Raw genomic sequence first — 13,833 nt, 5'->3', positions numbered from 1 at the left:
TTCTTTTGCAATTACCTTTTGAGGCTTTCCCTCCTTATGGAGGGTGTCAATGATGGTTTTCTGCACAACTGTCAGGTCAGCAGTCTTTCCCATGATTGTGATTCCTACTGAACCAGACTGAGAGACCATTTAAAGGCTCAGGAACCCTTTGCAGGTGTTATGGCTTAATTAGCTGATTAGAGTGGGACACTTTGAGCCTAGAATATTGCACCTTTTCACAATATTCTCATTTTCTGAGATTGTGGATTTGGGGTTTTCATGAGATGTAAACCATTACAATTATGACAAATCACGGCTTGACCTATCTTGCTTTGCATGTAGTGAGTCTCTCTCATATATTAGTTTCACCTTTTAAGTTGCATTACTGAAATGAACTTTTGCACGATATTCTAATTTTTTTGAGTTTCACCTGTATATTAACACAGTGCTTATAGAAGAGCAAGAAATTCACCTGTACATGACCACTTTCTAGGCAAGCATGTGAAGTGCAACACTAGATACATCAGACACACTTAAAACTATCAGTCAGCAGTGCCAGTGAGTCTTGCTGACCATATCACATTAAAAGCAGGGCTTGACAAATTTGCTTTGAACCTAGGAACCAGCTAAAACAGGAGCCAAGAACGTGAGATGCATTTCCAAGCATGATGTTAATGTTAGACAGGCGCGATCCTTTTTTGAGCTTGAGAAAAGAGGGTACCTGTCCAACACGAATAGTTAAGTCCCACTTTAAAACTCACCATACAACTGGATTGTACAATCTCCTTAGATCTTCCATCAACTAAGTGCTACAAAGGCCTGCCTGATTGGAAAGCATTGTTTAGATAGGTCCTCAAATTTTGGCAACCCTATAGGAGATTACCCAGAGACCGTACAATGTACATGGGCAGCTGAACACAGGAGTGGAGGAGAGCCTGTGTGGTCTTTGAAGCAGAAAACATTAAACAGAACACTAGGTTGCCTATGCAGCTGAATTACAGTCTTGTAGATCCGTTGGCTGGAATAAAGTTAGTGATGTCAGCAGCCTGGAGGTAATGACAGACTTTGTATGGCCTCTCCCACCACCCAACACCTACACTCCATGGCAGTCCATCCCGGGTCGCTCTGACCACATGAAGCTGGAGGTATGGCCTGCAGTGCGAGTACCAGCCCCAGCTCTGCAGACACCCCCTTGCCATCTGTCTTCTGATCCCTCCCATCAGATAAGTCCACTCATACAGATGTCTGTGTACCTGTCATCAGGCCTGCACACTAGAAGACAAACATGGCACAGTTCTGTCCCCAGTGTGGCAGACATCTTCCCAAAAAGCAGCCATGGTGTTCTATGCCATTGGTCTTCAAAAAAGGACTTCGCCCCACAGTGTAAATGGTAGAGCCATAGACACATACGGACTTCACTACTATTATCCTTATCTATTGTAGACAGGGTTTTTTCTCTTTTCAATGGGCTGACAAAAGCCCCAAAGCCAGGACGCAATTTCTAGTCACCATGGCAACCTACAAGCCCTACATTAAAAGAAACAGAAAACCGTTCAGTACGGAGGTGGTTTGGATTCCAGCATGTTTTATTAAAGAGATTCTAATTTTTCATTTATATAAACAAGTCAAATACTTGCTCTGTGCAGTGGTTTTGCATAAAGCAACCCCCAAACTACCTCTTTCTGGGGTCCCCCACCAGTGTTCTTGGTTCCTCCTCTTTGGCAACTGCCTTCATAGAAAGCCACTTGCAATGGGGCCCACTTTTACAGGCTCAATCCCAAGCCACGCTGCCTGGGGGCAAACCTGAGGGCTCAGGTAAGTATTTAGGGGCAGCTGAGAATCCTGATTGCAGAGCATGCAACAAGGTAAAAAAGCTTAAGCCTTCAGAATCATTTTTTACCAGTCACATTACATACGAATTATCAGTAAAGTGCTTTTACATTAATTTTCCCATTCCTGCATGCATGTCATTATCCAGCTGGCAGAAAATGATGTATGTGCACCACTGGCTAGGACTACAGACAACATCCTTTGGCTGGCTGTAATTTGAATATTAATGTTCCCTTTCAAGTTGCCCATGCAGGACACAATGTTCTCCAACAAAGGCCAGAAACTCAATTTCAGCTGTCATTGTCAGTTAAGCTCTCCAGTGAAAATTGGAAATCAAAGTGGATCCTGATCATGTGATCATTATGTCACCTCTGACATGGTGATTAGATTGGCTGCAGGCAGGAAGCACTAAAGGGTGGTGAGCCAATCCGCAGTATGGAGTGGGGGATTAAACAGATTGTGGAAAGCTGAAGGATAAGAACGCAAGAGGGGAAGTAAATTTGAGTTAGTGCATGATGTTTTATATAGTGCTGTGTACTAGTTTTTATCTTTTAGATTAAAAAGCTGTGAAGATTTTAAGCCATGTGTGATTCCATTATGCTTTTTGGTTCATATGCCAAGGTCCTACAGCAGCCAATATAAGGAGCCTGCCACCTGGGATCTAGCTTTGCTGAAAATTATCCTACTTAACTGGATGAACTCCTAATATGAAAAAAAGCACTTTTGTCTGACTTGAAAGAGGCAAATGAGAGGGTGTAAAATTTTAAGATCGTGAAAGATTCAGTATCCAATTATTCCTCCATGTTTGGAGATTGATACCTTTGTCACATTGTTGCAACTGTGTTTTAGCACAGCCTTCAAAATTTCCACTCGTCCTCTTGCATGGGGAGTGGAAACAAGGTGAAGGGGGGGCTCCGAGACTAGGGGTGTGTGGGAGGGGCGGCAGTGGACACACTTACAAGCAGCAACCTCTTGTATGTCTTTCAATGAAGCAGCTGAAAGCCGTGGGAGGGAGAGAAGCAGCTTCATTGAAAGACATACAGGAGACCACAGCTTGTCACTGCCCTCACCGCTGCACCAAGCATCCTGTTGCTTCCCCCCCCCCCCCCTGTATGCTCCTCAGTGCCCAGCCCCCATCCTCCGCCTCAATAGGAGAAAAGGGGAGGGGGGCTGGATCTGCTCTGCCTCCCCCTGTGCCCCCCACACTCCAGTCCATGTAGCATCTCAGAAAAGGATGTACACATGGGAAATTGTACAGAGCAGCCGACAGCTCTGATGCTTCTGACCGAGCATGCGAGTCCGACCTACCTCCCCCCCCTTGCTTTCTTCCTTCCCTCATTCATTCTGCATAAAACATTTAGCAGTGCCATCTCATGAGCATTTGCAAGGGCATGTTTAGGGGAGGAATTAAGGGCATGGCAACTGGTGGCGAGTAACTCTTAAGTCCTGGCTAGCAGCTCAGGACTTGAAATTTTGAGCCCCGTTTTAGCATCTGGTTTTTCTGCACTGTGAGCTTTTCTTCCGCTGTCATATTTGATTTTGTGAATTTGAAGTTCATACGAGCACTGCATCCTTCGTTTTTATAGGTTGGAGGCTCTATTGATAAAAGTGAAACCAATCAGCTCTACAGTGGCATTAGAAATAAGGGCTTTTAAACAAAACAAAAAAAAAAAAAAACTCACACCAAACTCCTTATGTATGGATTTTTCGTGTGCAAATTGAAAAGGAAAAAAAAAAAAAAAAAAAATCAATTTGATTTTAATGTCCATATTCTGGGCATGTATGTGCCCTTCACTACAGCAACATGAAAATGTAAACACTTCCTGGTAGTAAACACAGAACTGCCCCTCCCTATTAGTCAGCAAGGCTGTCCATAAGAATCAAGCAGAGGCATGTGGGAATCATACTGAACCAATTAGGGCTCCAGTGCTTTGGAAACTGCCATTCAAATTATGTTGGTCACACATCAATTCTCCATTAAAGTAATAGCACCTGATCGGAACCAAATGATTTAAAATGGGGTCCTTGGTAACTAAACAGAGCTGCAAGAATATCACTTTACTCAGTGGCAAGTTTACAAATAATAAAAAGTTGACACACCAAAAGCGAAAGTAGCAATAGTTCTTTCACCAAGCAAGCTATACTCCCTGCAGTATTAGTCATCACTAAAAATGATCAATGACTAGGTCTGAAAGCACCACCCACACACCTCAGTATTATCTTTAGCCGTAGAGGAGAACTACTATTTTCATGTATGTCAAACTGGCACTTTAGGGCTTCATGCGATCAATTTAAGGATGAGACCTTTCAACTGCTCTAAAAGGCAATGACCACATTTCACACTAAAGGTTTTCTTTTTGGATAGTGTAATGGATTAACACATCTCACTTCATAGAGCGGGTCCGCTTACGTTTTAAGCATTTGTCAATCGGCACATACTGCCCCAAACGCAAGTACCACTAGGTCCATCAGTCAGGCTACCAGAAGAGGAGCTGGACAGTGCACCTAAGCCTGCCGCTAAATACTGAAGCCTTATGTACTGGGGTAAATGCCCAGTGTGCATGAGGCCTAAGCTAGCCATACACTAGAAAAATTCAGTTTAAAAGGTTTTTGGTTTTGAGGTAGGTTTGTTCCATTTTTTTCCCACAGGTCAATTTCAACTGCATTGACAAGAGAAGAATCAAAAGGAACAGGATGGAAGTTTTTAGTTGAACTCATTTCTAACAGTGAAGAGATTTTGTTTGGAACGTCTATTCATTCCAAAATCAAAAATGTTAAATGCAAACAAATGTTTGAAGTACTTGTGGATGGAATATGTCAAGCTTTCAAATGCACAAAATTTTCGTACAAATGTTTCTAGGAAAACCTTAGCTGTCAATTTTCTCCCACTTTGAGGCCAAGTGACAGTCATCTGGACAAAAGGATGAAGTTCCCAGCAGGACACCTACAGCATTAAAAACCTGGGAGGTTCTAACCTTCACTCTTACTTTATCCAAAACCAAAAAAAGTTAGGCTTTAGATTTAAAAAAAAAAACCCACACACCAAACATTTCTGCAACCTTATTAGGGCTCATTTATTCAGCCACTCATGGCTGTACTCCTCCCAGATTAGCGCATTTCTGTGGCAGGTACAGCCAGGTGTTCAGCTGCAGCCATTTATCCTGGAGAAATCAATGACAGGTTCTATAGCTGTCCACATATAAATTGCACATTATTATTATTATTATACAGGATTTATATAGCGCGAACAGTTTGCTCAGCACTTTACACATGGAGTGATTACCCGCTGTTAGGGGCAGGTTAGAGCCTTGGACCCAAGCAGTCTGCATACAGAGCCGCTAATCTGTCCCCATTTTCCTGTAATCGTGGCCCTCAACAATTACAAGTGAACAGCCTCAGACAGCATCATACTGTCATTGGGGTTTACAGTCTTCTGGTCTACAACTAATGCAAGTGCCTGGCCAGACTCCCTGCACAAATATACAGTTCTGGGTGACTTATGACTGTGTGAACTTTGTGCTGTAACCTTGCAATCCATAAATTCAGCAGTTTATCAATATTATTTAAAAGTTGAACACCAGGTATAATTATTTTCAGTTAGATGTATTCCTCATTTGTCCCCAAGAATATAAATAATTGACTAAGCTTATAATGCCCATGTCAAAAGAATACCTTAAAGTAGCTGTGAAGTCATCACAGGATATGAAATATACAAGGGTAAAACCCCTCTATATGGTCAACAGGGGGGTTCCTCCTGTTATTTCCTAGTGACATGTGCCTGATGCAGAACTGCATCTCCCACAATTCCTACTTCTGTGGAAAGACTTCATGGGTGTTTTGGGTGGGAATACATTTTGGAAAAATGTAAACACACACCACACTTAAAACACATGGACAGCAGCTTTAAAGCCCAACTCCAGGCATCTAAATAATTATCTCTTGCAGTGGGGGCTGTGCCCACACTGCAGGTGTTAATAGCTTGGTTTGTCTAGGGAAGAGGAGAAAGTGTTTTACTTACCTGATCCTCCACTAGGTAGATAGCACTCCCTCACGCTTTGGCAGTGGACAGTCCCTTGGTGTCATCACATCCAATGCAGAGCCAAGGACCCTAGCTTTGGTCTTGATGTCAAGACTGCAGAATCGTGGAGGAGAATAAGCTTAGCTGCAGAGGGGTATTGGGGGGGGGTGTAAAGTACATATTTTTGCTCCCCTAGACCAAAAACAAGCACAGCCCCATTGCACTAGTTTTGACAGAAATAGAATGCCATTAGCAATTTACTTTTTGCCTGCTTTGTTGCATAAAAAAAAAAGCAGTTGTCTGCTATTCTAATCCATATTTAACACTTCAAAAGCTACCAGGAAAGTTCTAGAAGGCGATTAACCCTGAAACCAAAAGAACGTTACCCCAACATTTCATATTCCTGACATACCATGTACTTGTGTAAAAAGTACCCCATTCTCTTTGCATTGCTTCCTTTGTATGAAATACCTGGTGATGCTGCCAGTCCTTCTGCTTCCCCCATTTCAAACTGACCACACTAGGCATGACAGCACATCCATCCCAGTATAGTCAATTTTCTGGCTGTACTGGGAGATCCAAATGAAGACTTGTGCTGACCCCCCCCCCCCCCCACTTCCCCAATGCACAGCCATTTACAAGGTAAGGGTAAGTGCCTTTAGTATTAGGTATTCCAAGTTATTCGCACCCAGAACCTATTTGAGTGAAATTTACCAAGACTAGAGCAGTCAGAATCTTGAGCATGCAACCAATCCACTTTTAGTTTATTTTCAAAAGCTTAGCTGAACTGAAGCAAGAAGCTACTTGGTTACTATGCACAGCTGCCCCAAATTTCATCTGCTCCATGCATTCAAATCATACAAGTATTGAGCCACCCACATACATTAACCACTTCCCTGCCACCCTATAGAAGAAATACTGCTACAGGGCAGCAGGGGTGTGCAAAATTCACATATATTACACTTTTTGTTTGTATCTCCTGGTAGGGGGTGCGCACGCTCACCCTATCCACGCCGCCATTTGCGGCTATCACTGAGTCCCAGCCGGCGATTACCCGCAGGTGCCCAGTGATTACCGAGGATCTGTGATGAGGAGGCGGCTGCTTTGTTTACTAGCAGTCCTCCCTCTCGGCTCGGGCACACTGCTGTGGATGGCTGTGCACAGCAGTCAACAGAGCAGCGTGCTTACAGTGAAGAACCAACACACCGTTCCCCAGTAAAACACTCCCAGCACACAGTTAACCCTTTGATCGCCCCTCATGTTAACTCCTTCCTGCCCAGTGCCATTAGTACAGTGTGCTTTTTTTTTTTAAACCACTGATCACTTTATTGGTGTCAATGGGGATGTCAGTGACACCAAGTTAGTTCCCCCCCAGTGTCAAAATGCCCACCGCAGTCTCACTACAAGTCGCTAATCGCCACCATTACTAGTAAAAATTAAAAAAAAAAATTAAAAATCCCAGTATACATACCGCCATTTGTGAACGCTATAACTTCACATAAACCAATTAATTTACATACATTTTGGCCTAAAGTTATGATGAAATTTGATTTAACATTTTTTTTTACTGAACATGTTTAAAGTCACAAATGTTCTCAAAATTGTCAGTCTTATTTTTTAATAGAGCAAAAAATAAACGCACAGGCGATCAAACACCACCGAAAGAAAGCTCAATTCGTGGGGGAAAAAAAAAAAAAAAAAAAAAAAAAAGCGTAAACTTAATTTGGGTGCAGCGTTGCATGACCGTGCAATTGTCAGTTAAATGTAACAGCACCAGAATGCAAAAGGAGGGGGGGGGGGGGGTGTAAATCCTCAGGACGACAAGTGGTTAAACTAAAAACTAGCATGATGGAAGAGGAAACATATACACCCCACTCAGCACAAACTGTTGGCTTAAAAATATGCAAGCAAACCTACTTGTTCACTGTAAATCTTCAATTCATGTGACCCTGGAACAAGGTAAAACAGAACTACAGGATTTCAATTGTCTTTAAAATAGCTTGTTTAGTAATAAAAGTTGCTTTTGGTCAGCTTAGTCCAAACCGTGTGGCCACTGTGTGTGCGCGCGCGCTGTAATGGACCAAAAGTAGCATTAGCTACACACACTATGCAGGTTACAGCAGCAATACAAGCAACTTCCTGTCTGCTGCTGGAATTAGAGTTGGGCTAAATGCCTGTCTGCTATTCAGGAGAAACCTTGAAATTCTTATCCAATACAAGGCTTCTTCTGATTGGATGAAGTGGAAATAATGACAGTCACCTGTCTCTCTCAATTTGGCCCGAGGGAGGCTTGTATTCACTGATAAAATTACAAAACTTCTGCAGAATAGCAGACTGGCACTCAAGCCCAACTAATTCCAACAGCAGACAGGAAGTTGCCAGTACTGCTACAGAAAACAGAACTGCATACCGTATGTAGCTAATGCTACTTCAGTCAATTACAGCAAAGTGGTTACATTGTTTAAAAATTGAAATAGGATTGTGACAGCTTGGCCTAAACAAACCATTGCAAGTTAAGTGAAGTCTAGAATTCTACTTTAAAGAGTAAACCCAAAACCAAAAATGTAATATATAGCAGCTTACTAGTCCATGATGTAGTGGCAGCATGTTTTTTTTCCCACATTTCTTTTGCTTTATCTCTTGGAAATCTCACTAAATACAGTTGTGACCAAAATTATTCAACCCCCAATGCTGTAAAGGGGTTTAGGGACTATAGTGTACATTTGGAATTGTATTCAGAATCAAATCCTACAAGGACGTTGTAACTACCCAAATGCAACTAAAATGACATCAATTGTTTATGTAATACAGTAGTAAATGGTTCTTATGTGGTTTCTTCATTGCCACAATTATTCAACCCCTTAAAGACTACCACTCTGAAGAACAGAGGTTCATACAGGTGCTTTCCATCAGGTATTGAAAACACCTGTGGATGTCACCGAGCAGCAATCAAGCATAATAAGCACCAATTAGGCAGCTTTAAAATGACTGTGATACTCAGCTCCTTCTAGACATTTACTGGTGTGGTTACAAACATGGTGAAGGCAAGAGAATGGTCCAGGAAGACAAGAGAAGAGGTGATTTCTCTTCACAGGAAGGGCAATGGCTATAAGAAGATTGCAAAGATGTTAAACATACCAAGAGACACCTTAGGAAGCATCATTCGCAAATTCAAGGCAAAGGGCACTGTTGAAACGCTACCTGGTCGTGGCAGAAAGAAGATGCTGACTTCGACTGCTGTGCGCTACCTGAAGCGTAGAGTGGAGAGAAGTCCCCGTGTGACTGCTGAGGAACTGAGAAAAGATTTGTCAGATGTGGGTACAGAAGTTTCAGCCCAGACAATAAGACGCACACTGCGTAATGAAGGCCTCCGTGCCAGAACTCCCAGGCGTACCCCCTTGCTGTCTCCAAAGAATAAGAAGAGTCGACTGCAGTATGCCAAAAGCCATGTGGACAAACCACAAAAGTTGTGGGATAGTGTTCTGTGGACTGATGAAACAAAATTAGAACTGTTTGGGCCCATGGATCAACGCTATGTTTGGAGGAGGAAGAACAAGGCCTATGATGAAAAGAACACCTTGCCTACTGTGAAGCATGGTGGAGGGTCAATCATGCTTTGGGGCTGTTTTGCTTCTGCAGGTACAGGGAAGCTTCAGCGTGTGCAAGGTACCATGAATTCTCTTCAGTACCAGGAGATATTGGATGGAAACGTGATGCAGTCCGTCACACACCTGAGGCTTGGGAGACGTTGGACCTTTCAACAGGACAATGATCCCAAGCATACCTCCAAGTCCACTAGAGCATGGTTGCAGAGGAAAGGCTGGAACATTTTGGAGTGGCCATCGCAGTCACCAGACTTAAATCCGATTGAGAACCTCTGGTGGGACTTAAAGAAAGCAGTTGCAGTGCGCAAGCCTAAGAATGTGACTGAACTGGAGGCCTTTGCCCATGAAGAATGGGCGAAGATACCCGTAGATCGCTGCAAGACACTTGTGTCAAGCTATGCTTCACGTTTAAAAGCTGTTATAACTGTAAAAGGATGCTGTACTAAGTACTAAGATTGAATGTCACTTGGGGGTTGAATAAAACTGATAATGCTGTGAGCACAGAAAAGACATTTGTGGTTATTTCATTATAACTGTTATGTTATATTTGTCTGACCTACAAGTGCCTCTTTAATGTAAATGTAAGCAAGATGACTGAATGATCAAAAGCAATGTCAAACTGGCCAAAACACTCAATTTCAGTGGGGGTTGAATAATTTTGGTCACAACTGTACTTCCCGTCCCTGGGTGGCTACCTCACTCCACTGTACCTATGGAGGGAGCCCTGGTGGTCACCCTAGTCTGCTCTCCTGATATAGAAAACAAACATGTCATTTTCTCCATCACATAGGGAGCAGGGCAAAATGGTAGTTAACTGAAAATAACTAGGAAGGCAGATATTCTGTGTCGTTCACAGAAAGCAATACTGCATTTTCTGACATGTATTTTCTGCATGCTTGTTGAAAATGTTCAAAGGAAAACTAAATCAGCCAGCACATCTAAAGTTCACCATACAATCTAGACCTAGGCAATCCATTAAATGCAAATCCAACCTGTGCAGGCCCTTACACAGGGCGTTTATTTCATTTGCCAGAATATTAATTTATTCTAGCCATTGAAATAAAAACATTCAAGTGCTTAGACGCAGCTGATGTTTTTTTCTGCCCATGAACGTGATTTTGTCATGATCAGATTCCTAACCCCTAAAAGCCCCTGCCTCTAAACTCCTCTAAGATCCTGTTCACACTTGAGCATTTTTTGACCATCAAGCAGAAAAGTGCTGAACAAGCAAAATCCCATTCATTTCAATGGCCCCCCATTCACATTTGAGCATTTTGTCGCTCAAAAAAGTACATGAGTGGGATCTTGTCATGCAGGAAACATACCAAAAAACACAGTACATGTGTTTTTCATGCATTTCCATCAAAGTCTATGGAACCAAAAACACAAACTGTTGCGGGCAAAAAAAAAAAAAGTCCCTGATCCCTTTCCCTAAACACACTGGTTAAACGCACAGATGTGAACATGACCCATATGAAGATAATGTTAAAATGGACTGTAGTGCGTTTCTGCAAATCTGAAAACGCACTGCAAAAATGCATTAGGTGTGAACATAGCCTAAAACGTGTTTTGACAATTGCAGTATTTATGAGGCCTTGCCCGCTGAGCAAATGGAAGGCTAGTCACCGACACAATCCACTGTCTCTATGGGCGGTTGGATGTAAACAGACCACCTGTCCATTTACACCCGACTGCCATTCAATCCAACGGATGGGAAACGAATCCCCATCGGTCTGTTTTTAGTGGCTCAGATGTAGGTGGGTGTAAATGGACACAAATCAGTTTACATCTGCCAACCCATGAAGGATAATTGAGGGTCCGATCAGGACCACCTACAAAATTGACAAGTGGACCCACCCACGTGAAAGGGGTCTTAGACTTACTATACTACAGGACAAATCTAAAAAAATATTCACTTTGCATCAATGTTGCTTTGCTTGATCATTGGTTGATACAAGGACTTGTCCAAGTGACAAGCAACAGGCAGTGATGATGTAAGTTGCCCCAAGTCAATGGATTGTGGCCAGAAGGAGGGGAGAAGAGAAGGAGAAAAAAAAAAAAATTAAAAAAAAAAAAAAAAAAAAAAAAAAAAAAGGGGGGGGGGGGCGCTGGGGTTCTACAGGTGTGTTTACTCCTAAGTGATTCACATTGGTGCGAAAACCACAGTTGATCCCCATGTGAGGGCACTAAAATAACCATCAAACTACCCTGTATGGTAGATTTTTCGCACAACTGTTTGGTTTGAATCTGTCACTCATTACATGGTTGTGCCAGTTCTCGCTGAACTGATGTTCGATTAGAGGACTTTGGCAAATTGGCCATTGATCACGCAGTACAATGATCATAAAAGTAGATTGTACAGATTGCATAGTGTGTGACGAGCCTGTAAGCTGCGATCTATGACATTTTGGTGCTCAGATGTCCTCTACTAACCCCCCCCCAGCAGTTGCTGCCTATGCAGGGAATAACACGTTGCACAGCAGTCCCTCCATGCTGCACACGGAAACACGTAGGCCGTCCTTACTCGCGGCTCCTCTTCCTCCCACCCACTTCAAAGGAGACCAAGCCTCTGGAAGAAGGGTTGCGCCCCTCAACCCCCCCCCCCCCCCCAATAAAGCTGACATTTCCTCCACTATGTCCCCAGCCAATAGGCTGATCCCGTAGAGGAATAATACTCCGTACCGGATTTGGATGCGGGGTTGCCGGCCTCGAAGCCCAGAGCCCTGCCCGTGGCCGGATCCTTCTTGTATTTGGTGTCGAAGGGCGAGTGGTTGTGCTGCATGGCCATCAGCGTGTCCCGCACCGTTTTGGGCTTGCTGATCCATTCCTCCGGCCTGCTGCCCTTGTGGCTGTCCCCCAGTTCGGAGTAGCTGTCCGCCCGGTGCTTCTCCTTGGCATCGTGCTCACTGCTGGACACCGAGCCGGGCCTCTTGCTCCCCAGGTCCCCGGAGGTGGTGGCGGCCACCAAGGAGGCGGCGGTGATCCCCAGCGGAGGAGGCCGGGGCCCCAGAGGAGAGCCGTTCATCAGGGCGCCCAGGGCGGCGGGCACCGCGCTAGTCCTGCGAGGGTTGGGGCTCTGGCGGTTCAGCTCCGGCGGATCCTCTGGCTTGGGAAAGCCGTTGGGAAGAAGGATGCCGTTGACCGGACGGCCGATGCTGTAATCCGAAGCCAGGCGGGGCGGAGGCCTCTCTCCCACCAGAGGGTAGCGGTCCAGGCACTGAGGAGGGGGCGGCTGCTGAGAGGCCCTAGAGACGCCATCCGGCCCCCCCACCGGGTGTCCGATCTGCGCCATCTCCTTCACCCCCAGCGGAGGCTTCACCGACGACGAACCGCTGGAGGACGAGGCACTCGGGGGCCCCGGGGATCTCCCCTCCTGGAAGCCATGAGCCCGCTTCAGGTGCCGGGCCGTTTCGATGACGAACTCAATCCGATCGGCTCCCTCGTAGTTGACGCAGCCCCGGCACACGGGTTCGGTGAAGTCCCAGATCATCGCCCATGGCATGCGGGGCAGGTCACACAGGTAACAAGACTGTCTCCGGGAGGCGGCGATGGTGGCGGATGACATAGCAAGAAAGAGCGAGCCACACGAAGCCGAGAACAAGGCGGGGGCCGAGCCGGGGAGGTGGACAAGCGTCACGGGGCAGAGGCTCTTCAGCCGCGGGGAGATGGGCGGCAGCGCCCTCCGCCTAGGCTGCTTCTCGGTCCGGCTCCAGTCATGTACACTACGCCCGGGAGAGGGAGGAGGCAGAATTCTTCTCTATGAAGAGCTTCTCTCGCTTTCCTCAGCTGCACAGCTCTCGGGAGGGGGTGGGAGGAGTGAAAGAAAAGGGGGAAGGGATTCGCCTTTTCTATTGGCTGCGGCTTCAGTCACCAGAGGAGCCCCCTCACCAAGACTGCTGCCAAAAGCTCACAACAACTCCGACTTTAACCCATTCCTAGGCTGAGCCTGGGCAAAACCCGCCCGACACCAGTCTTTCCTCACCCAGCATCGCGATGAAACGGCCCCACGACCCAGGGAACGGCGGCTCACTTTTTTTTCCCGCCTCTCTGACGAGCCTTGCTGGCAAAGTCGCTGACGTCACGGGCGAGCCGACCGTTGTGATTCCATTTCTCTATTTACTTGATTCTTCGACAGTCCCCGGCCAGCCACCACCGCCTCCCTTCTGCGCAGGCGCACTAACTGTCAATGAGCTTACACGCCCACGTCCCCCCCTTCATTCTTTGAACTGCTGCCAAGACAACAAACAAGAGCTGCTGCAAGAGAACCACTGACTCAGACAGTTACTATGCTTTGCTGTAAGGGCTGGGGGAGGGGGACATTATGTGCGTGTGATGCAAACACAGGCCTTCACGCAATTAAAGAGAAACTCCGGCTTTGGAGACAGATCCCTGAATCCTGGG

The 13,833-nt window shown here is 45.3% G+C and overlaps 1 protein-coding gene across 2 annotated transcripts in view; it reads right to left on the bottom strand.

Annotated features, from left to right (window-relative positions):
• IRF2BP2 (interferon regulatory factor 2 binding protein 2) overlaps positions 1-13,600 on the bottom strand; it is a 50,666-nt gene extending 37,066 nt beyond the window's left edge. Inside the window, exons 1-2 of one of the 2 annotated variants that reach the window (XM_089668534.1) lie at positions 12,115-13,600; positions 7,745-7,776 (exon numbers count right to left, since the gene is read on the bottom strand). In XM_089668534.1, the coding sequence (XP_089524660.1) occupies positions 7,745-7,776; positions 12,115-12,997 (915 nt within the window). In that variant the 5' untranslated portion in view covers positions 12,998-13,600. The remainder of the gene's footprint in view (positions 1-7,744; positions 7,777-12,114) is intronic. The other variant, XM_089668533.1, reaches the window with a different exon arrangement.
• Positions 13,601-13,833: the final 233 nt, after the last annotated feature.

The sequence above is a fragment of the Staurois parvus genome, unplaced genomic scaffold, assembly GCF_062004578.1.
Source record: "Staurois parvus isolate SC_StPar_1 unplaced genomic scaffold, SC_StPar_1.0 ptg000059l, whole genome shotgun sequence".
NCBI classification, from domain to species: Eukaryota; Metazoa; Chordata; class Amphibia; order Anura; family Ranidae; genus Staurois; species Staurois parvus.
This window is presented reverse-complemented; position numbering and strand designations above follow the sequence as displayed.